Source organism: Rhinatrema bivittatum, chromosome 15, assembly GCF_901001135.1.
Source record: "Rhinatrema bivittatum chromosome 15, aRhiBiv1.1, whole genome shotgun sequence".
NCBI lineage: Eukaryota > Metazoa > Chordata > Amphibia > Gymnophiona > Rhinatrematidae > Rhinatrema > Rhinatrema bivittatum.
The window spans coordinates 60,636,842-60,658,223 of record NC_042629.1 but is presented as its reverse complement, the minus strand read 5'-3'; the positions used below and the strand labels follow the sequence as shown (position 1 = coordinate 60,658,223).

Genomic DNA, 21,382 nt, shown 5'->3' with positions numbered 1-21,382 from the left:
GCTTCATATATACGCACTTCACCACCAACTAACGATTTGTAGTCCCTATCGACCAACAAATGAATTTGGTTGTCAATCTACCAGTGAAAGGTAACATGAGCTCTTCTTAAAAGCATCTAACAAATGTTTTTTGAGGTTGTCACTGGCTGTTCTGGGCTAAGCAGAGCGAGAACGGCAGCTGCTTCAAACTCAGCCCATAAGAAACTCCTATCTCCCCAGCTGGTCCGGTTTTCAGAGGAGCCAAATTATGCTAATTCACTTTTCTAGACCCAATTTATGCAAATATCTAATGAATATTAATTGCAGATATTGTCAGGACCAGATATGAAAACCACAGATTAAGTAAGTAGGGTTTTGACCAAAAAGAATGCAAAAGAATAAATAAAGAAGCCACAGATTGCGCTGAAATATTCTATTTTCCTTTAATTTCCTGCCATAAAAAGGCAACATATGGGACCAGGAACCATAGCAAAAAACCCATTCACAGCAAAGAAATCTGAAAATAAGCAAACACTTCCGTGTCTGATGTGGATTCCTCTTCTCACCTGCTCCTTATTGCTTTTGGATGTCTTTCAAAAGGTAAAGACACCAACCAGATGGTGTGAATTCCAGCAGAAGGGTCCCTTCCTCTTTTCCTTCATTCTCTCAAAAAACAAAAGTGTAAGATATCATTCCTATTGCTGCATGACACTCATTATCCCAGCTTTCCATGGCTGAGTAGATTTGGAGTCAAATATATTCAGCAAAGGAACACTGCCCTGAGGTCTCCCTATTGGCATCAGTAGCATGGGGTCTACTTAATGGTTGGCTACTTGCCAGGTGCTCGTATCCTGGCTTGGCCTCTGTTGGAAATAGGATGCTGGGCTGGATGGAGCCGCTGTCTCACCCAGAATGGCAGTTCTTATGCTCTTAACCCCCGGAACGAACACCACTGGTTTTGTGTGGCATCATGGCCAACGGCGAGCCAGTGCACAGGTAAGCAAAACCTCTTCTGCAAACAACAAATAGCAGGGAAGCTGTAATTTCACAGAAAATGCTCCCCCCCCCTCCTTTTTCAATGCTCAGCAATAGCCTGCGACTCTGGAAAGAAAATGCAGTCGGACATTTTAAGATGTGATTTCTTCCCCTCTTGCAAGGTTTTCTCTCTTCTTTTCTCAGTTGTCTGTCCTCTAGGGTGCTGTGGGCCTACTGATGCTACCCCAGAATTTAAAGTGGAGCAATTTTGAAGCGGTTTTCGAACAATGCCCAAATTGCTGTCTCTCCGTACTGCAGAGCTGAACATGCTAATTTAATAACCTGTAACGAGCGCTCTTGTGGACAGGAGGACAATCAGCCACACAAGCGGGCGACGACATCCATTGGCATTAATGTGGAGCATCTTCACCAGGAATTCCGGAAAATCCTAGAAGGCTTTTCTGGGTATGCACAGGATATGCTCAGTCTTGTGTAATAGCTTTGAGAGAAGCCAACCCCAAGAGGAGGAGGATGGGTAAGGGTGGCTGATTATCCTGCTATCCATGGAGAATGCCTGATACAGGGTAACAACTTAGTTTTCTCCACGTACAAGCAGGAGTAAATCAGTCACACAAGTGGGACTCCCTAACTCTGGTTGTCTTTTAAACTAAAAAAAAAAAAAAGCGGCTAAACAATTTAACAAAAAGGGGTGAACATGTTTTTGGCATGAAAACTTATTTTCACATTTTGGAGGGGTTTTTTTTTAATGGAAGACAACTTGAAATAACAAAAATGGACTCTACAGGGAACGGAATAGGCATCTTCCCCTCAAAGAGACCCTTAAGGACAGATTAGCCAAACCTATTGTTGCTTCAGGAATAAGTGCCCAAGCAATAATGAAATGTGAATGTGTGAACTGAACTCCATCCACATCATAGCCTTGGAAATATTAACAGAGGCCAACCTTAGATGAGCCATCGTACTGACACTGCCATGGCTCTAACATTATGAGCCTTGATATGCCCTTCTAGAGTCAGACCTGTTGGGCAAAGCAGGAGGAGATGCAATCTGCTATTCATTAGAAAGTACTCATAGCAATCCCAGCCCTGTTGGGAGTCAAAACCCTCCAAAACGTTGGGTAGACCTATGGACTTTCTCCATTCCAGGTAAAGGTAACAGTTCTTTTGCAATCTAAGGTCTTGCCCTCACACATTGCAGTGATTTCCAGGAACATCATGAACATGAGGAGCCAGCATAAGGCCAAAGGCCAATACATAGGACCAAAGGTGCTATTTCTATACAACAAATCTGAGATACTTCCTGTGACTGGCATGTATCTCTTTTTGGATATATGTATCCTTGAAATCTGGAGAGCATAGCCAATCTCCTTTGTTTAGGAGGGGAATAACAGAGCTGAAGGAAATAAACGTGAAATTTTCTCTTAAGAGAATTTTGTTTCAAAGCCCTTAAGTCCAGAATGAGATGGAATATTCTAGCCTTTTTGAATACCAGGAAGAACTTGGCAAAATCCCTGGCCTTTCTTCTGTGGTGGGGCAAGCTTGACCACGTTGGTCTGCAAAAGGCCAGAAAACTCTACTTGGAGCAGCTCCTGGTGTAGAAGAGCCTTTAAATAGCCCCTTCATGAGCGATTTGTTGGAATCTCCAATAGGTGCAATCTATACCTTTTCTTTACAATCTGGAGAATCGAGCTGTTGGAGGTTGTAAGGGGCTAACAGTTTGTGTAAACCTCGGCCTCTCTCTCACAGGTAAATCCTCTGGCACTGAGACGGAGAACAAGGACTAGGGCTCTGGATTCAGTCAAAATTTCGTAAGAATGAGATGTCATGCTGGGTTGTATCTAGGTCCATCAAGCCCAGACAGTGGCCAGTCTGGGCCACATGTGCCTGGCAGATCCCAAAAGAAGATCTCTCTCTTGTTACTCAGTCCCAGGGATAGCAAAAGTTCTTTTTAGTCTATCTGGCTTACAGTGTTCTATGGATCTTTCCTCCAGGAACTTGTCTAAACCTCTTTTAAACCATGCTATGCACTCCTGGTTTTGACTGGGATGCCCTGTGGGGCTTTGAGCTTCTGCAATCAGGAGCATGTGATTTTGATCCTACTTGCTGCCTGAGATGAGTAGATTTAGGTAAACATCTTTTCAGAGAAAAAACAAACAACTATCTCATCGATCCACGCCAATACCTGCTTGATGTGGACGCAGTGTGTGCCCAAAGCATGTAACAGAGTCTTTTATAAGAGATACCATATCCTTGACTCTTTCTAAAGAGATTTTCTCCACTGCAAGGAATGTTAGCAAGCCTTTCCTGGAAACTTTCTCTAAAGTGTGAAGTCCACAAACATAAGAGCCTGAGGCTTTCAATAGTCATGGAGGCAGCATTGTATGTTGAATGAACTCAATGTTTTCTTTATTCTCTCCACTGTTCAACAGATGAAAGAATTCCTTGTTTCTCCTGAGGGAGATATTCAGAAATGTCTTTGCCTCTTCCAGTATAGAGTGGATGTACTCAAATCATAAAGATCTGATAGGATACTATGAGGAAGCTCAGCACAGCAATCTAAAATAACTTCCCTCTGTAAAGATCCAAGTTCTGAGAGTCATGACCTGGGGGTACTGAGGAATGCACTTTTGATTTCTTGGCCTTTTACAGGATGGATTCAACAACCATATATATGTATGGTAAATGGACCTTGTTGAATTTGACAGCTGATTGGATAAACTACTTGGTGCCCACTTTCCTACTAAGAGAAAGTATGGAATGGGGCATCTGTACATCTTGCAGGTGTTGATGAACAAGCATTGCCATCAACTCCTTAGAGGAATCAAGGAATTTCAGGAAGCCAAAAAATGGGCTCATTCTCCACCTCCAAATTAAAGGAAATAGTCTGAGCTGGGAAGCAGATGTGTTCTGGAGGGCACATACTCCTAGCCTGAAGAGGAAAGGGGTCCAAAGAGAGATCAGGCAAATAATCCTCTTCCCAACCAGATCCATGGGCAAATTCCCAGGACTGGTCAAACTTAAAATCCAATATCAGTAATGCAATGGAAGTCTGAGAAGGCATGACTCTAGAGTCATAGTTTAATTTGGGCTTTGGGGCTGAGCAATGCCATACAGGAGGGGAGGGTTCCCACTCTAAAGCTATTTGGTTCTATCTCAGTGCAAAGCAAGCAGATAGTCTTTACACTGAGACACCGGTGTTACCAAACTGCAGGTCTTCAGGATCCACTCAACTGGCCATACAATCAGTGTTGAGTCATTCAGTGCCAGCACCTACACCTGCTGTCCAGGCTCAGTAGAACAGAAGATGTTCTCTTGGGTAGTTGGATGCAAAATACAGACGGCTGATGACTGGACCTTTGATAAGTGTCCTTGCCTCCCGGTTCTATACACCAAAAGGAGATTGGTGTCAATCTTCAAAGTGCTCTTTCAATGCTTGATGTCATGACTCCTTATGTCTGAGCTGGACTTTAAGGAACCCAGTTTGGGTATCAAGCAGTGGGGGCTTGTGTTTTACTCCTGGACCTATCCTTCAGTTTCAATGCCAGGACAGGCAGAAACTCATTACCAGCGGATGGTGCAGTTCCTGGGTCCTTCAAAGTCCCTTGGTGTCGCAGACCACAAAGCAAATATGCAGAATTTATGGCCTCTTTCAGCCACCGGGTGATCATAGTCTTGGACGCCACATTACCCCGCTTTGGACCATTCCAAAGAACAAAGAGATGATCCGAGATTCTAAAAGTGTTGGTAACTTCCAGATAACGTAGCAGCGCCCTGTGGACATCCAACTTTCTCAAATCCTTTGAAAGAGGATCTGACCTATCCAGATCGGAAAACGAAGGGAGTTCCACGACTGATTTAAATGAAAGGAGGAAACCACCTTCGGAAGAAAGGATGGTACCGTCCACAAGCTAACCGCCGAATCAGAAATCCTCAAGAAGGGTTCCCGGCATGACAACGCCTGTAGTTCAGAAACTCACCACGCCGAGGAAATTGCCACCAGAAATACCACCTTCAACGTGAGGTCTTTCAAAGTAGCTCTCTTCAATGCCTCAAACAGGAGCACACATAAAGCCTTAAGAACCACATTCAAATTCCAGGATGGACATGGAGAACTCACTGGGGGACGTAAATGCTTTGCCCTTCTAAGAAAACGAGAAATGTTGGGGTGTGCTGCCAAAGTCACCCCTTCTATGGTGCCGCATAAACAGCCTAGGGCTGCCACCTGCACCCTCAAGGAGCTACAGGACAAGCCTTTAGCTAACCCGTCCTGCAGAAAGCCTAAGATACTGGACAAGGATGCTCAAGTGGGAACAATCCTACGATCAACGCAACATGACTCAAAAATCTTCCAAATTCGCACGCAAGATAGCGAAGTCGATGCTTTGCATCTCAGGAGAGTAGTCACCATCGCGTCCGAGTAACCTTTGCCTTTTACGACGACGCCTCTCAAACGCCATGCCACTAGACAAAAGCGATCTACCTGAACGAAACAAAAGGGGCCCCTGGTGAAGAAGGTTCGGAAGGAATGGAAATCGCAGTGGCCCCTCCACTGCGAGGTTGACCAGATCCGTGAACCATGGTCGACGGGGCCACTCGGGAGCCACATCCGCCAGGTGATGCTCTATTCGACGAAGCACTTTGCTGATAAGGGGCCAAGGGGGAAACACATACAACAGAATCGTTGTCTGCCAAGGCAGCGCAAGAGCATCCACGCCCTCTGCCCCCGTGTCCCTACGATGTGCAAAAAAGCACGGAGCCTTGGCATTCTTGAATGTCGCCATTAGATCCATGCACGGCGTGCCCCATCTGTCGCAGATGAGTTGAAAGGCTCTGTCCGCAAGTTCCCACTCTTCAGAGTCGAGCTGATTTCGGCTCAGAAACGCCACGTGTACATTGTCAACTCCTGCTATGTGGGACGTGGCTATGCAGGCTAGGTTCTGCTCCGCCCAATGGACCAACAGTCGAGCTTCCAACGCTACTGGACAACTCTTGGTCCCGCCCTGACGATTGATGTAGGCCACTGTGGTCGCATTGTCAGACAACACCCTGACCGACTTCCCCTGGAAAAGAGGGAGGAAGGCTTGCAACGCCAGTCACACTGCCCTGATCTCAAGACGATTGATCGACCAAGGAGACTCCTCTGGAGACCAAAGCCCCTGCACTGACTTCCGCAAACAAACCACTCCCCAACCGGAAAGGCTGGCATCCGTAGTAACCTCAGTCCAGTCCGGAACCATCAAGGGAACGCCACGGCGCAGATTGTCCAAGCACAGCCACCAAGCTAGGCTGGATCGAGCGGACTCCGTCAAGGGCAGAGGGAGGTGGAACTGTTCGGAAATTGGACTCCATCGGAAAAACCCCTCAGAATCCGTTGTGTTATCCACATCTTGCCCTACAGCAGCTGCTCCTGTAGGAGAAACCGGCCTCAGGGCTGGCTGCTGAGGAGAGAGGGGAGGAGGGGAATTCCCCTTCCCCACCACGAGCTGACCCGTGAAAGCAGTGGAGCCCAAAATGGCCCCTTTTCCCGCACTCAGCGGTAAGGGCCTTACAGTAGACGGTGGCAGCTCCCCGAATGCCCACCCCCCAGACAGACCCCGACGTTCCCTCTCCTCTGGGGATGCAGGCTGAGCACAGCCCATCCCTCGAGAGGTGCGCGCCCCGAGCCGCATGCACTGCAGAGCAGACCACACAGCATGAGAGGGCCGGTAAAGCAAAAAATTAAAACTGTTTGTTTTGTTTTTTTGAGATGGGGGGGGGGGGGGGGGGAAGAACGGAGCGAACGCTTCCCAACCGCCGCGGCAGAAAAGACAAGAGAGAGCCTCGCTACTTCGCTCTTTTTTATGCACGCCAACCTGTTCCGCTGTCCTTGGTCAGGTCCTGACGCGGTCTGGTTGAGGTGAGTGATCCAGGCTCCCCGGTATCACCCCAAGCTGGGCTGCCCTGTGGCAAAGGTAGGGCTCTCGACCCTGAGCCACAGCTGCCCGCAGAACCAGGGGGAATGGTCCCCTCAGGACCTGCTAACTCCCTGGGAGGCTAGAGACCTTCAGCTGGCTGATCTCCTTACCGTTCCTGACTCTTAGTTCTTTTTTTTGTTTTTATAAACCAAACTTAATTAACCAAACTAAACCCTGTCTACTTCTATTCCTTGTTTTTTTGTTTTGTTTTTTTTTTACTAAAGAATCAGTAGAGACTGTGAGTGTTGCACCCATGCCATCTGCTGGAGACAGAGTAATACTGGCAGACTGTGGGTGGCACCCTGGTATATTTTATTTATTTTATTTATTTATTTATTTAGTGTTTTTATTATGACTGGCAGAGCCAGTCAAATCTTGCTCTGTCTCCATCTGCTGGTGCGGAGGCAAAACCCAGAAGTCTGGACTGATCCGGTACGTACAGGAACACCCATTTGTGTGGCTGATTGCTCCTGCTTGCCCTTGGAGAAAAACGTTTTTGTGAATAGAAAAAAAGAAAAAGAAAAGGTTTACGGAACTGCTCAGAGAATACCCAAAGGGACAACCTCAACAAAACCAGTTTAGTGAAAACGTCCTCGCAGAGATAACCACTGTGCAAAACATTAGACCTCTGGATGACGGTGTGTGGCTGCCTGACCAGATCCTCCTAACCTCTGCTCAATCAGCTGGCTTAAAACCTCTTCATTATGGATTCAGGGGGAAATCTGCAGACCCTCTGCTTTGAACAAAGTCCAAGGGTACTTTTATCTGTGGACTTTGCACCGAGTTTCAAAGAGGAAGTAAGCACATATTATCCCTTTAAAACTTACCATAAGCACAAAGTACCCGGAGGACTTCTGCACCTGCTTCACGTGCGGGTGCATCTTCTATGGAAAATAACATGTGCGGACTTCAAAATAGTATTTGCGTGCATTACTTTCCGATCCTGCCCTTGCAAATGCCTCCTCTTTATGCGGCTAAGTGCACATGAGTTGAGGAACACTGCATGTACTTTTAGCTGTATAAAGCAGAAAGCAATTTTAATCAATTTTCATACGTAAATCGCTATTTAACTGCATAACTGGCTTTGAAAAATTATCCTCTCAGTGGCTACACAGCAGTAGCAGGTTTGGAAGCTCAAGCTCCATCATTTCCAGAACTGACAACAGACCATGCCTGATGAAGTCACAGCTCCCAAAAGGCTCCTTTGGAGAGACTCTGAGGTAACTCAATTTTATCAGGACAGACTGATCCATCCCTGATTCTACCCCACTGCATGCTGGGATTTGCAGTCCTGCTCTTCTTAAGAGGCACAAACTAAAAAGTCCATGGAATGGGGCAAAACCAAGACTGGCTTAGCTTGTTCCTGATAACCCTAACACAATATTCGTGTGTTTTAAGATGGTCACATGTCATCACCACAGGGGAACTGAAGTGGTAAGAGAACCAGGACTAATTTGTTTAATGGGTGCTGCAAGATAGAAGTTTCGGGTAAGGTTTCAGCAGGGATCATGTGAATGCACTTAAATGTTTGTTTGTTTTTTTTAATCTTGTACTTTCTTTGGAGGGAAGGGGGTTTGGTTAGCTAGGCATCCCATCTGAATTTCCTAAAGTATGTTCACATTCAGTCAGTCTGGTGGCTCCGTGCCACACTAGTGTTCCATAAAACTAACTATAAGACCAACGACACTGGAAATATCCCAGCTACAACAGCGAGGTCCTTAGGAAGGTTAACACAGCACTGTGAATTAACTGACAAGTAGCTGCAGTAATATATCACAATATATTCCATTCAATGCATATATATATATCTCTATATATATATTATATATATAAATATAGATATATATATCATGATACAGAATGCTTGAGAACTGCTGGGGACCCCTGCTGTGATTTTGAAGCTCAGGCTGCTCGCTCTCTCTCTCTCTCGTCAGTAAAAATGTTTGAGGCTCCTGGAGGCATCTGGACTGTGGGCCCTCACATGAACTCTGCGTTCTCCTTGGAGGCCAATAAGGGTGCTGTTTCAGTCCTGGGGCCTCCGTCCCCCTCTTTCCCTTCCCGATACGAGCTGCAGATTCTTCCTGGAGTCCCTGCCATGGACTCTTCTCACTTTGTCTCTCCACAAATGAGAGTCACTGTACCATCCAGCAAGTCCTCCACGCTGACTGCCACTAGCTCTGAGCTGGCCTGGCTTGTCTGGGAACTCGGCAGTGCCACAATCACCTGAGAGCCAGCTAGATGAGTCTCTTCTAGGGCGATGACCTGCTCGGTTGATGCTACATGCTCCGATGTCTCTATCACCTATGAAAGGGAGAGAAGCTCTCCATAAGCACAATATCTTTTTTTTTTAATATTACACTGTACCATGTCCTTCCTAGCAGTGAATTATTTACTCTTGCATCTAGGGAGATTAGATACAAAACACAGAAAATTACATTTATTAAGTGAAATCTCACATAATCCTGATGCAAAAGAGGAGAAACTCAGGGCATTTTAATATTTCTCTGAACAAGAAAGGTGAATAATTTGACTGGGTGAGAAATTCCCCATTATTTAAAAGGCAGTTAGTACAGGTACCTCTCTGTGAATTAATCGAAGGAAATATCTTCTGGATTAAGAGAGAAGTGAGAAGATGTATTTTTGTGGATAAATGTTAACAGTAAACCCAAAAGATTTCCTAACTGTTATTTTATCAAATTACAATTCTTGCCAGCAGTTATTGATTAAAACAAAATGCTCAAGTGTTGATGTTAACAAGTGCTGCTAGTAATGCCCCCTTATAAATTGTATTGTATATCAGGAGAGAGAGTCGACTTCTAGCCATATCCTGAGAGACATCGGTTGCAATGCTAATTAACAGCCTCCAATGGCATATGAGCCACATAACTCCCCTGTGGTACATGAGCCACACAACTAATTCCCCATGATACATAAGGAGAAATTTAAAATTACCTGTTTATTTCCTTTTTTTTAGTCCTGCCAGACCAGTCCAGACAGGTGGGTTATGTTCTCCTGCTAGCAGATGGAAAGAGAAAAAAAGCTCAAAGCTGACTTCACTCTCCTTGTAAAGGTCTGGTAATGCCTTCAGTATCCTAAGTTAAAGCTAAGGCAACTTTTCATTTTGGTTTTCAAATCATCATCACAAATAAAACCTGATAAAGTAAAAAAAAACAAAAAACTTCACTCCTTGGTTATTAGTCCAGGAATAAGAATTCCTACATCACGCTCACAATTAGGCCAGCTGCCTTCAGAGTGGTCAACGTATTTGCTATTAGATTCTGAGCTTGTCAGAATGACAGCCTTTGATCACTGCAGCTTCCCTGGATTGGTTTGGCAGGAATAAAGGAAATGAAATTAACAGGAAAATATACATTTCACCTTTCTTATCATCCATGCCAGACTAAGTCCAGACAAGTGGGATGTACCAAAGCTTGACCCAATCTGGGCAGGAGGAAGCCGTGATAGCTCTCAAGACCCCTGTGTTCAAGGCATTCCGTTTCCCGGCCTGCACATCCATGTTGAGTTGCTTAAAGCAGGGATGCAATGGGGGCAAGGGTGCTGCCCTGCCATTATCTTCTGAAAAAAAAAAAAGATTCTGACTGCCTATGAGTCCTGCACCCTCGTCGAGAGAGATCATTGACCATCAGACCTGCAAACTTTTGCTGGAGCAGGCCAATGTACTCCTCTCAATTGCTCCTGAAATCGATGCCTTAGAAACCACTGTGCTTTAACAAGACACATTAATATACCAAAGACATGCTACCCTAGGAAGCTCAAAATGAAGGGATGCCAGATCCCTTCAAAACTAAGCTCACTTCCAAAATGAGGAGATCTCTCCCAGCAGAAGACTTGGGTTCTTGATTTCTTGGAAGAAACTATCTAATCCAAGAGTAGCGACAGAGCTTCCTTTGCAGCAAACCAGAGCCAGTCTCTGCACTCTGCGAGATTTGCAAGTTATACCTTCACGCCAATCTTCTCTGGTGAAAGGAATGGATCCCTCAAAGGGAAATATTGCCTCCTCGTGTGAACTAATCTCACAGAGGCTCAAAAACTTTTGCCCTCCTTTTTAGGCTTCTGCTCTACCAGGGAAATCGGCCCAAAGACTATTTCCTAGGAGCCCTGTCTGTAGCTCCTGCTGCCGGATCCACCAAGGGAATAAAGTCACAGGGGACCACGCTATGCTTGACTCAATGGTGCAGGAACTCAGACCCCCAACTCAGACTGTTCCCAAAGGGAAAGGAAGAATCAGACCCCAGGGCTCTGCCTACACTCCACAGTGGGAACCTGGGTCTAAAGCCTTCCTGGGAGTGGCCTACACGTAGCTGGAACATCAGTCCACACATCTGTACCATCTGCTGAAGAGCTGAAGGCAGCACCAGACTTTATAGGGGGAGTGAAGTCACCTTGGAGCTTTGTCTCCATCTGCTGGCAGGAGGACATAGCACACTTGTTAGGACTGGTCTGGCATGGATGATAAGGAATAGCTGTGAGCAGGCACTAGGGGTTGCTTTTCTTCAGAAGAGCACACATTGAGAGATGTTTTTTTTCTTTCCATGCTGTGGTCTTTCCTCTCATTCAAATATTTCCTTATTCTCATCATTATTCTTTATGAATTCTCTCTTTACACTTGTAATATCTGCTTTATAGATTACAACCCTACAAATAGTTTCCATAGTAATTAGCTGAGATATCTTCTCTTTCTAATCCTATCAAACCATCAGAAACCCTCTCCTCTCATGGGAAGACAGAACCCACCACCCAAGAAGCGACAATTCTGAGAACATGTAACCATCCCGGTAGTTCAGACCAAAAATGAAAAGGATATACATTGAATAAATTTCCAAAAATAATCTAGAAATTGATTTGGATCTTCACATATCTTCATATAATCTGAGATCTCTCCACGTTTTTACAATAATCTTTGTGGGGAAAAAAAACAACTTTTACATTGTAGAATATATTGATGTAATGTCAATGTTTTTAAGAAAAATACCCTTTCAGCTTCTTACATAAAGAAAATGCCGAGACCAAATGTTATCACAAATATCAATTTTGATCTCAAGCATACATCTGACAAGCAGGTGGAATCTCAGTCTGCTAAGCTAGCGCTTCGCGCTTACAGCTTCTGAACTACAAGCTCCATAAAAGTAACGGGGGGGAAATACAATCCAAGTTTACTGTGTCAGCTATGGTCGCCATATCTTAAGCTTCTTGATTTCAGGAAGAAGGAAACTGACGTGCTCACGATGAGCAAGTGGCCCTCTACCACTACACGCCCGACTGCATCGTTTTACCTCGAATAGGTGCACAGAGTAAAAGTCTCTAACGGAGTAAGACAAGTCACCACAAACCACACGAGAGGGTTTATGAAGTAAAACTGTGAAATCCTGTTTGTCTAGCTGGCGAGCGAAGGCCTTTCCTACACCAAAATAGGCATCACTAGTCCTCAACTTGTTAAAGACCGTCCCTTGCGTCTTCCCCACAAGGACCCAGAAAATACCTGTCCTGGCTGTGCTGCGATGCCCTGGGTTTCCGTGAAGACCACCTCTGGGTGGTCTCCTTCATAGTGTCTCTCCATCTGTGCCTGTGTGGTGAAGAGCTCCCCGCAGATCTGGCACCCAAAGGTGCTCTCCGTCTGGCTGAAGTGCTCCGTGGCCACATGGTGCTGCAGAGCCCCCGGGAAACGAAAGGAGTCCGTGCAGTACAGACAGCGGAACGGCTGGGAGCCTGCGGGCAGAGAACAGGAAATCTCAGAGAGAGGGCAGCTCCAGGGATGGGATTTCAAGTCTGTGGGAACTGAGAAGGGAGGTGGGGCGGTGATGAAAAGCAGACGATCACATTTTAATAAAGAAAATCGTACGAGAAAAAACGAGAGAGAAATAAATGGACAGAAGACACTCATTTTTATTCTGGGCCTTGTAGTTCCTCCTCTCTCTTTCAGCTGGGATTCTGAAGCCATAAGCCTTCCTTCACAATACTGAAGGACTTTCCCCCCTCTATTAATTGATCCTCTCACTGTTCCTAACCTGGCTATTGCCTGAGGCCAGAAGCCAGGCACTAGAGCTCCTTCAGGAACCCCGTAACATGGGCTCTAAATCCAGCCACCAGGTGTCACCCTTAGCAATAACCCTGGACGTTCTCCCTCCCCTTAGAAGCTGAGTGCTAGCTCCACAGCATCCCCAGCCCCAGATGATCTGGGCTGCAAGAGACCCGACTCAGGGATAAAACTGGGGACACACTGTGTGGCAGAGCACAGCCCCGCCACCGAGCCGGCCCAAAACGCCACGCCACGTTGTGCAATGATCAGCGCATTGATACATACCTGGCACCGTGCGCTCAGACACCACCCAGAACCCTGACATTTACACGCAACCGGAGCACCAACATTCAGAGGGACAAGTAGCCTCAGACGCGACAGGTCTCACCTGAGTGTTTGCACTTCACGTGAACCTGCAGAGCAGTCGGCGAGGAGAAGAACTGATTGCACTTTTCGCATTCATGGAGCTTCATGTCTGTCATTGAGAGGGGCAAGATAAAGCCACAGCAAAACCCCAAACAGGTGTCATCAAAATGGAACGTACAGCAGAGTCGCTACAGGCAAATTCAGTAGCCTCCCTCTCGCTTTCTAAATCTGCCCTGCCCCGAAACACTGCCCCACTCACGCCTGCGTGACACACTCCTCACTCGACGCTACCGTCTCCTGTGTAACACATTCTGCTTTTCTGTGTAACGTGCTCCTTTACCTTGTACGCTCCTTGACTGGGTAACACGCTCCTCTCGTGTGCGGCAGGTCCCGTCACCTGCAGATGCCCATGCAACAAACTCATCTCCTCCAAAAGCCCCACTCCCCCTGTGTAAGACCATTGCTCAGCTGCATCCTCTCCTCTCTTTCTCCTCGCTCTGTCGCTGCTAAGTATCCTGGGTTCCTATCCCAAACCTTCCTGAACAGGGTTTAACCGCCCCCTCCGGCCTCCCTGCCCACCCTTTCCGTACCAGTGCCCCCCCTCCTACCTGCGTGCTCTGCCTTCACGTGCTTCTGCAGGGCGGTGGTGCTGGAGAAGACCTGCTCGCAGGAGCTGCACTGCAAGGAGAACTTGGAAGAGCGATGATTCTGAGCCGCGAAGACGTCAGGGTGGTGGGTGCGGTTATGATACCACAAGCCCGACAATTGCTGTGAAAGAGCAGGAGAAACCTCAGTTTTGAGGGGGGGGGGGGGGCGGGGAATCAGGCAGAGAGAAAAAAAAAATCTAGGAGGGAAGGTGATGCAAGAAGTGTAGATCATGTAACCTAGGTATGCCTGAGCACTCTCCTCGTGACCTTGGGCAACGTCCTTCCTTGCCTCAGATACAGACTGTAAGCCCTCTGGGGATAGGGAAATACCTCCAGTACCTGAATGCAATCTGCTCTGAAGGATCAAGAAAGGCAGAACACCTGCTGTCTTTTTTTTATTTTTTTTTAATATCACACCCTTCTTTTTTTTTTTTTTTCAGGTATCCTGCGTTCCTCATTACCAGCTAGGAAGAAAGCTTTACCTCTGTAGAGCTAGATTTATGGATCTGGCAAAAGGTTCATGTTTTTTGCTTAAGTCATTTTTTTCCCCTGAGGAAGTGCTATACAGTTTGGGGCTGCAACTAAAAATAAACACTTTTACTCACTTATCTTTAATCAGATATTCAACAGCACTTAGCCAGCCCAGAAGGCTGCTGAATATTTTGATAAACCTGACCACACAGTTGTGCACACGGATTTAGCCAGCTAGTGCAGAATACAGCACTGCTTTGCTAAATTTAAAATTTAGCCAGAATGCGCCAACACAGGCCCCTTTACATCACATGGGTAGCAGTTTTACCTGCACAAACACAGCCAGATGGAGCCCTATTTTAATAAGCAAAGATACACCCAGCTAGAACCCAATTTTACCCTGGCAAATCTTTTGAATATCGACCCCTTTGAAAACCAAGCAAACAAGTGATCTGCAAGCTATTTGCACTTTTTTTTTTGCCCGAGGCTTCAGTCTAGGTTGCTGCAAACTGAAAGCTTGCACACATGCTGCCCCCCCCCCTGTTCTGAGAGTCTGCCATGCACAGCTCATTACTGGGCTTTCTAGGGTTCAAGGCTCTCTCTCCGAGCTCTGCTATTCCAGTGCATGCCCCCGCCCCCTCCCCCGAGCAGCCCTGAAGACCTGGCTAGTTTTCGCAGAGCCTGGGACAAATGCGCCCTTGAACACGATGTCAGTGTGTCCTGCGACCGGAAGCCCAGGACTCTTGCCATGGTCAGGTACGGTCAGCACTCTCCGGCAGCACTGCTCACCCCGCGAGCACATCCCACCCACTGCAAAATGCAGGCAGCACCAACAGAGGCCCCTACCGCTTCTCAGAAATCACAAAAGGGCTTCAGGGGCTTCCCTGCTCAGAGAACAACTTGCAAGCCATTTACGCAGGAAAACAGTGATTTTCGCTCACAAACTGGCTGTCTGAAAGTCGCTCTCCCTCGCTAAAAGAGGGCGCATTATTGCTCAGTCCTTTTACTTTTAGCCGCATTTAGGGAAGAAATTCTGGGGTGTGAGAGTTTGGGGCAGGATTGGAAAACAATACGCACAGATTGCATTCTCCTTACAAAATGTACTGAAAATTACTCTCTCTTTGAAACCAGATGTAAAGCTTGCAGGGACTTTGCCGCAGACCTGGCAGCTGGAAAATTGCCCCTCTAGTGCTAAACGTGGGTTGTTCCAGAGTGTGGAAAAGCTAAGTCGGACGGCTGGCAGGCCAGGAAGAGTGGCTAGCTTCCTTTCAGGCAGTGCTTGGGCATTAACTATGGCATGCATGCATTCCTTCCTGATCCTCTTCAATTCGGAGACTCACCTCTGCCGCCTGCACCACACAGTCCCAGCACACAGATGCACCTCCCTGAGCTTGTGCAACTCTTGAGGCTTCCACATCTCCCCCTGCCTGTGCTCGTGCAGTCAAAGACGCTCATGCATTCCCTCCCGAGTTGGCACAGTTCCTGAGGCTCGTGCATCAACCCCCTCCTGCACCTCGCCCCGGTGCACTGAGCCAGCACATTCTTGCAATCACCTGGTAGGCCTTGTCACAGATCTCACAATTGTATGGCTTGCCTCCCACGTGAGTGACCATGTGACGCTCCAGCAGGGAGGGGGCACTGAAGATCTTGGCGCAGGTGGGACACGGGTGGTACTCTCGGGAATGCACCTCCTGAATGTGCTGGCGATGCTCATCCAGGGTGGGGAAACTCATCCGGCACTTCTGGCAGTCATAGGGGTCTTCAATATCTGACGGCAGGAGGAGGAGGGAGGAGAGACAGTCAGAGACGCAGAGGGCTCACAAAGACGAAACGGTGCGGGGAACGGTGAGACAAACAGACGTAAGCAGATGAACAGAGACAGCAAAGAAACAAAGGACAAAGAAGAGAGAAAGAACACAACACACACTTACATCAGTAGGTGAGGAGAACTGAAGAAGGTTTGTGGGTGCCTAGAGATTGGCCAGTCACTCCCCGCTAGAGGAGCGCAGGTGCGTGGAGAATGACATTACTCACTGTGGAAAGTGCGTAGGTGTATGGACAGCCCATTAGCCTGGCTGAATCCTTTCCCACACTCCCGGCAGACGTAGGGCTTGTCCCCCGTGTGAGTCCTCACGTGCCGCGTGAGCTCAATGGACTGAGCAAACACTGCATCGCAGTACTGGCACACGTACATCTTCCCTAGAAAGAGAATTACGGCAAATGTATTCACGTATAAACGGGGCGCCCTGCTCATTACCCGCTTATCGCTCAGGGCCTAGGGTCGCCATCCTTGTTTTAGTGGTCTAGATCAGAAAAGCTGCTGTGTTCTTTTTGCAAGGGATCAACAATCTGCCCTCATCCGCACATGGCTATGCCACCCAGTCAGCAGATCCCTCAGTGCAATGGGGAACCTCATACAAGACCTTCTAGATTTCCACAGAAAGGAATAAAGTGGTAATTGTCTACCTGTAAGTGTTATTCTCCAATAGCAGCAGAGCAAGACACCGTATCTTGTTGCTCTTCCGTTGACAGTACAGTTTATCTTAATATCCAGCTAGCTCAACAGGAGTTGAAGTAGCAACCAGTAGAGGCAAAAACACTAACCACAGTTATGGACTAGCAATGTAAAGAGTGGTGGCTACAAAAAAACCCCCAAAGTAGCGAAGAAATAAACTACTAAAAAAAGTGACAAACAATGAAGATCATAATACAATAATAAAATCCAATAGAGGAGGTGGATGGACTGTGGGATTTCTTATTCTGCTGCTATCAGACGAGAGTTATAGGTAAGTGTCCTGGAAATTCCTGGTGGGCACTGCATGAACATGTGGGGGACGGGGAGGCAGAACGTAAACGAAAGCTTCTCAGAAGCCGAACGCAGGAAGCTGGCAAGAATTGGTTACTGTCTGGGAGATGCTGCAGAGGAACTGCTCACAGTCCCTTGCAGGGAAGGCAACTCCAGCTGAAGCTCATGTGCCCTTATTTTGGGTCTGGGAGGGAGGATCACACACAGTCTGTGACCTCTCAGTAACAGAGCAGTCACGGCAGTAGCTGAGCTAGATGAGTGAGGGAAAGAATTAAAAAAAAACAAAACAAAAAACAAACAGGAGAAAAGCCCAGGTAAGATGTGCTCACAGTACCTCGGGGCCTTTGGCCTGCTCCAGTTGTAACGAGCATGCGAGAACTGGAACAGTTTCAAATGGGCTGTCTAGCCACCGCCCCCCCCCCCCCCCCTCCAGAAATAAGTAAAATAAAATATAGGCAGGAAATGGGGCCTGACATAGTCCACATCAAGCAGACATGTTTACATTCAGCAACAATTAGATGATGTGATTTTTTGTTCAGTGTAACTCCGAAACAGGAGAATTGGTTCTTACCTGCTCATTTTTGTTCCTGGAATACCACGGATCAGTCCAGACTCCCTTCCAGCAGAGGGAGTCAGAGAAAGTTTCACCAACACTGGCATATAACCCGGTGTGCCACCTGCAGTCTCCTCAGTATTGATCTGTACCCAAGCCAAGATTTATCCTGTAACAATCCTAACAAAATATACAACCACCTCCCACAACGAGCAGGAGAAAAGGCAGAATCCCGCCCTGGAAAACATCTTTTCTTTGCAACTCCAAACCAGGAGAACAAGCCTGAAATCCTGAGCAGCTCTACAGCCTATATCCAATAGAAATAAAACAGAAATGTGAGCAGACTCCCCTTTCCCAAGCAGGGCGGGACTCTGGAGTGATCCGTGGTATTCCAGGAACAAAACCTAGCAGGTAAGAACCAATTTTCCTTTCCTGTTCATACCTGGATCAGACCAGACTCCTGGGATGTACCCAAGCTTCCCTAATTAGGGAAGAACACTCTCACCGAAACCCCTGGCCTCTGGGGCCTGGACATCCAAACGATAATGTCTGGCGAAAGTGTGACACATTTCTTGTAGCGACACCTGCTGGCACTCGGCCCAAGAAGTCACCTGTGACCCGAACAGCATGAGCCCTCAATCCCACTGGGATAGGACGCCCCTTACAGATACAAGCCGAGCTTATTGCTTCCTTCAACCACCTCGTTATCATAGACTTTGAAGCCTTCTGCTCTTTCTTAGGCCCACTCCATAGCACAAAGAGATGGTCAGTCACCCTGAAGCTATTGGTGACCTTGAGGTAACGCAACAACGCCTACTTCACATCCAAACATCGCAGGTCTCTAGAATGCAGAGTTGACATGTCCAAATCTGGGAAAGCCAGGAGTTCTACCATTTGATTCGGATGGAACGCTGACACAATCTTCAGGAGAAAAGAGGGCACGGTCCTCAAGGAGATCCCAGGATCTGCGATCTTCAGAAAAGGCTCTCTACGTGACAATGCTTGTAGTTCCGAAATTCTTCTGGCCAAACAAATTGCTACCAGAAATACCACTTTCAAAGTGAGAACCTTCAACATTGCCATCTTTAAAGACTCAAAAGGTGCCACACACATCCCTCTTAGAGCTAAATTAAGATTCCATGAAGGACATATTTTCTGCACTGGAGGACATAGATGTTTTGCCCTTCGAAGGAGGTGAACCACATCTGGGTGAGCAGGCAAAGACATTCTGTGTACCTTGCCACGAAACAGCCCAAGGCCGCAACCTGAACTTTAACAGAATTAAAGGCCAAGCTTTCACCAATCCTTTCTGCAAAAATGCTAAGATGTGAGCTATCAAGGCCTAAGTAAGTCTTATTCCCTGACCCGTACATCAGGACTCGAAGACTTTCCAGATCTTCACATAGAACAAGGAAGTGGAAGACTTTCTAGCCTGCAACAGTGGAAATGACATCCTCCGGATATCCTCTCTCTCAAATGCCAAGCCGCGAGACAAAATTGATCTACTCAATCCGAAAATATTGACCCCTGACGAAGAAGCTTCGGCAAATCAGTGAACTGCAGCGGACCATCTATCACCAGGTTGACTAGGTCTGCGAATCATGGGCACCGTGGCCACTCTGGTGCTCCCAGGATCACTTCTCCGGGATGACTCTCTATCCACCGTATAATTTTCCCACCAGAGGCTATGGGACTAGGGCATCAACCCCTTCTGCCCCATGTTCTCTTCTGTGACTGAAGAAATGGGGCGCCTTGGAGTTCCTTTGAGATGCCATCAAGTTCAGGTGGGGAGTACCCCACCTGTGACACAGAAGAGCAATTGCCTCTTCCGACAGCTCTCACTCCCCAGGATCCAGCCTCTGGCAACTGAGAACATTGTCCACTCTGGCTTTGTGAGATGCCTCAATGCTAGATGCTGTTCCGCCCAGCTCATAGTTACCCCTTGTCGGTTGATATAAACCACTGTGGTTGCTTGTCCAACAATATGCGCACCAAATGGCAGCTTAACAGAGGCAGAAAAGTAAGTAACATGAAATGCACCGCCCTTGTCTCCAAATGATTGATAGACCAGGACGTTTCTTCCTTGGACCATTGCCCCTGGGCTGATTGACTCTGGCACTTCCCCCCAGCCGGAAAGACTGGAATCGGTGGTAACTACCACCCAGTCTGGAATTTCCAAGTCCACTCTGCGACCTAGATGATCCTGACCAAGCCACCATGAAAAACTGGACCTGGCGGAAGAAACTACTCCGACAAAGGATCCCAATGGGAAAGAAGAGACCTCTGGAGAGGCCTCATATGCGCAAAAGCCCAAAGGGACTAGTTCCAACGTTGAGGCCATAGAACCCAACACTTGAAGTTAATCCCAGACCTTGGGTACCTTCGTATGCAACAGCCTGCATACCTGCTTCTGCAGCTTCAGAATGCGATTCATGGTAAGAAAAACCTTTCCTAACCTGGTGTCGAAGTGCCCTCCCAAGAACTCCAGAATCTGAGACAGGGTTAGATGACTTTTCGCCAGATTCACCACCCAGCCTAGAGACCTTAGCTGCTCTAAGACGTGAGACACCGCTTGAGTGCAGAGGGCTTCAGACTTTGCCCAAATGAGCCAGTCATCCAGATATTGATGAATCAAAATGCCCTTCTTTCTGAGTGCCACTGCTACAACCATCATCACCTTGGTAAACGTACGTGGAGCCATTGTCAGACCGAAAAAGGCAGGGCATGGAATTGAAAATGCCTTCTGAGGAACATGAACAGTTGGTGATCTGGATGGATCACAACGTGCAGGTATGACTCTGTCAAGTCTAGCGAAGTCAGGAACTCTCCTTTGTGCACTGCTGCAAAGACTGGGCATAAAGTTTCCATTCGAAAACGAGGAACCCTAAGAGCCACATTCATCTTCTTTAAATCCAAAATTGGATGGAAGGACCCTTCCTTTTTTGGCACCACGAAATAATATGGAATATCTTCCCACAGTTTGTTCCCCCATAAGCACGGAAACTATGGCCCCCCAGCTTTTGTAATCAGATCCATGGTTTCTTGGACCATCTTTCTCTTGCTGAACAAAGCACATGGGGTAATCATGAACAAGTCCTGCAGCAGACAAACGAATTCTAATGCATAAGAGTTTCTTATCATGCCTAGGACCCAGAGGTCTGTCAGGACCTTGGCCCACTCCTCGTAAAACAGAGTCAGACATCCTCCAATAGGAGGGGACCGGCCTCGCTTCATTGTGAAGACTTAGCTCTGCCAGAACCCTGGCCGAGACCTTGTCTGCTTGGTTTTTTGCCCCCTCAAAAAGACTGATTCCAAGAATGCTGCCTCCCGGCTCCTTGTCTTTGGGTTCCTGCCGAGAGCCTACTCTGATGAAACTTTCTATTCAGCGGGAAATGAGAATGCCCCACAAAAGAACTCCTGGCTTCTTTTAAGCTTATCCTCTGGCAGCTTATGCCCTTTGGTCTCACTGAGACGCTTCATGAGCTCCTCCAAGTCCTCTCCAAACAGAAACTTTCTCTTGAAAGGCAATGCTCCTAACTGAGACTTAGACCAATCATCTGTTGACCAGTTCCTT

At 47.1% G+C, this 21,382-nt stretch overlaps 1 protein-coding gene across 3 annotated transcripts in view; it reads right to left on the bottom strand.

The window, feature by feature from the left end:
• Positions 1 to 408: 408 nt before the first annotated feature.
• The window catches only part of ZBTB40 (zinc finger and BTB domain containing 40), a 59,217-nt gene continuing 38,243 nt past the window's right edge, over positions 409 to 21,382 (bottom strand). For all 3 annotated transcript variants that reach the window (XM_029577833.1, XM_029577832.1, XM_029577834.1), the window contains exons 13-18: positions 16,484 to 16,648; positions 16,003 to 16,217; positions 13,940 to 14,099; positions 13,354 to 13,440; positions 12,429 to 12,655; positions 409 to 9,229 (exon numbers count right to left, since the gene is read on the bottom strand). In XM_029577833.1, the coding sequence (XP_029433693.1) occupies positions 9,035 to 9,229; positions 12,429 to 12,655; positions 13,354 to 13,440; positions 13,940 to 14,099; positions 16,003 to 16,217; positions 16,484 to 16,648 (1,049 nt within the window). In that variant the 3' untranslated portion in view covers positions 409 to 9,034. The remainder of the gene's footprint in view (positions 9,230 to 12,428; positions 12,656 to 13,353; positions 13,441 to 13,939; positions 14,100 to 16,002; positions 16,218 to 16,483; positions 16,649 to 21,382) is intronic.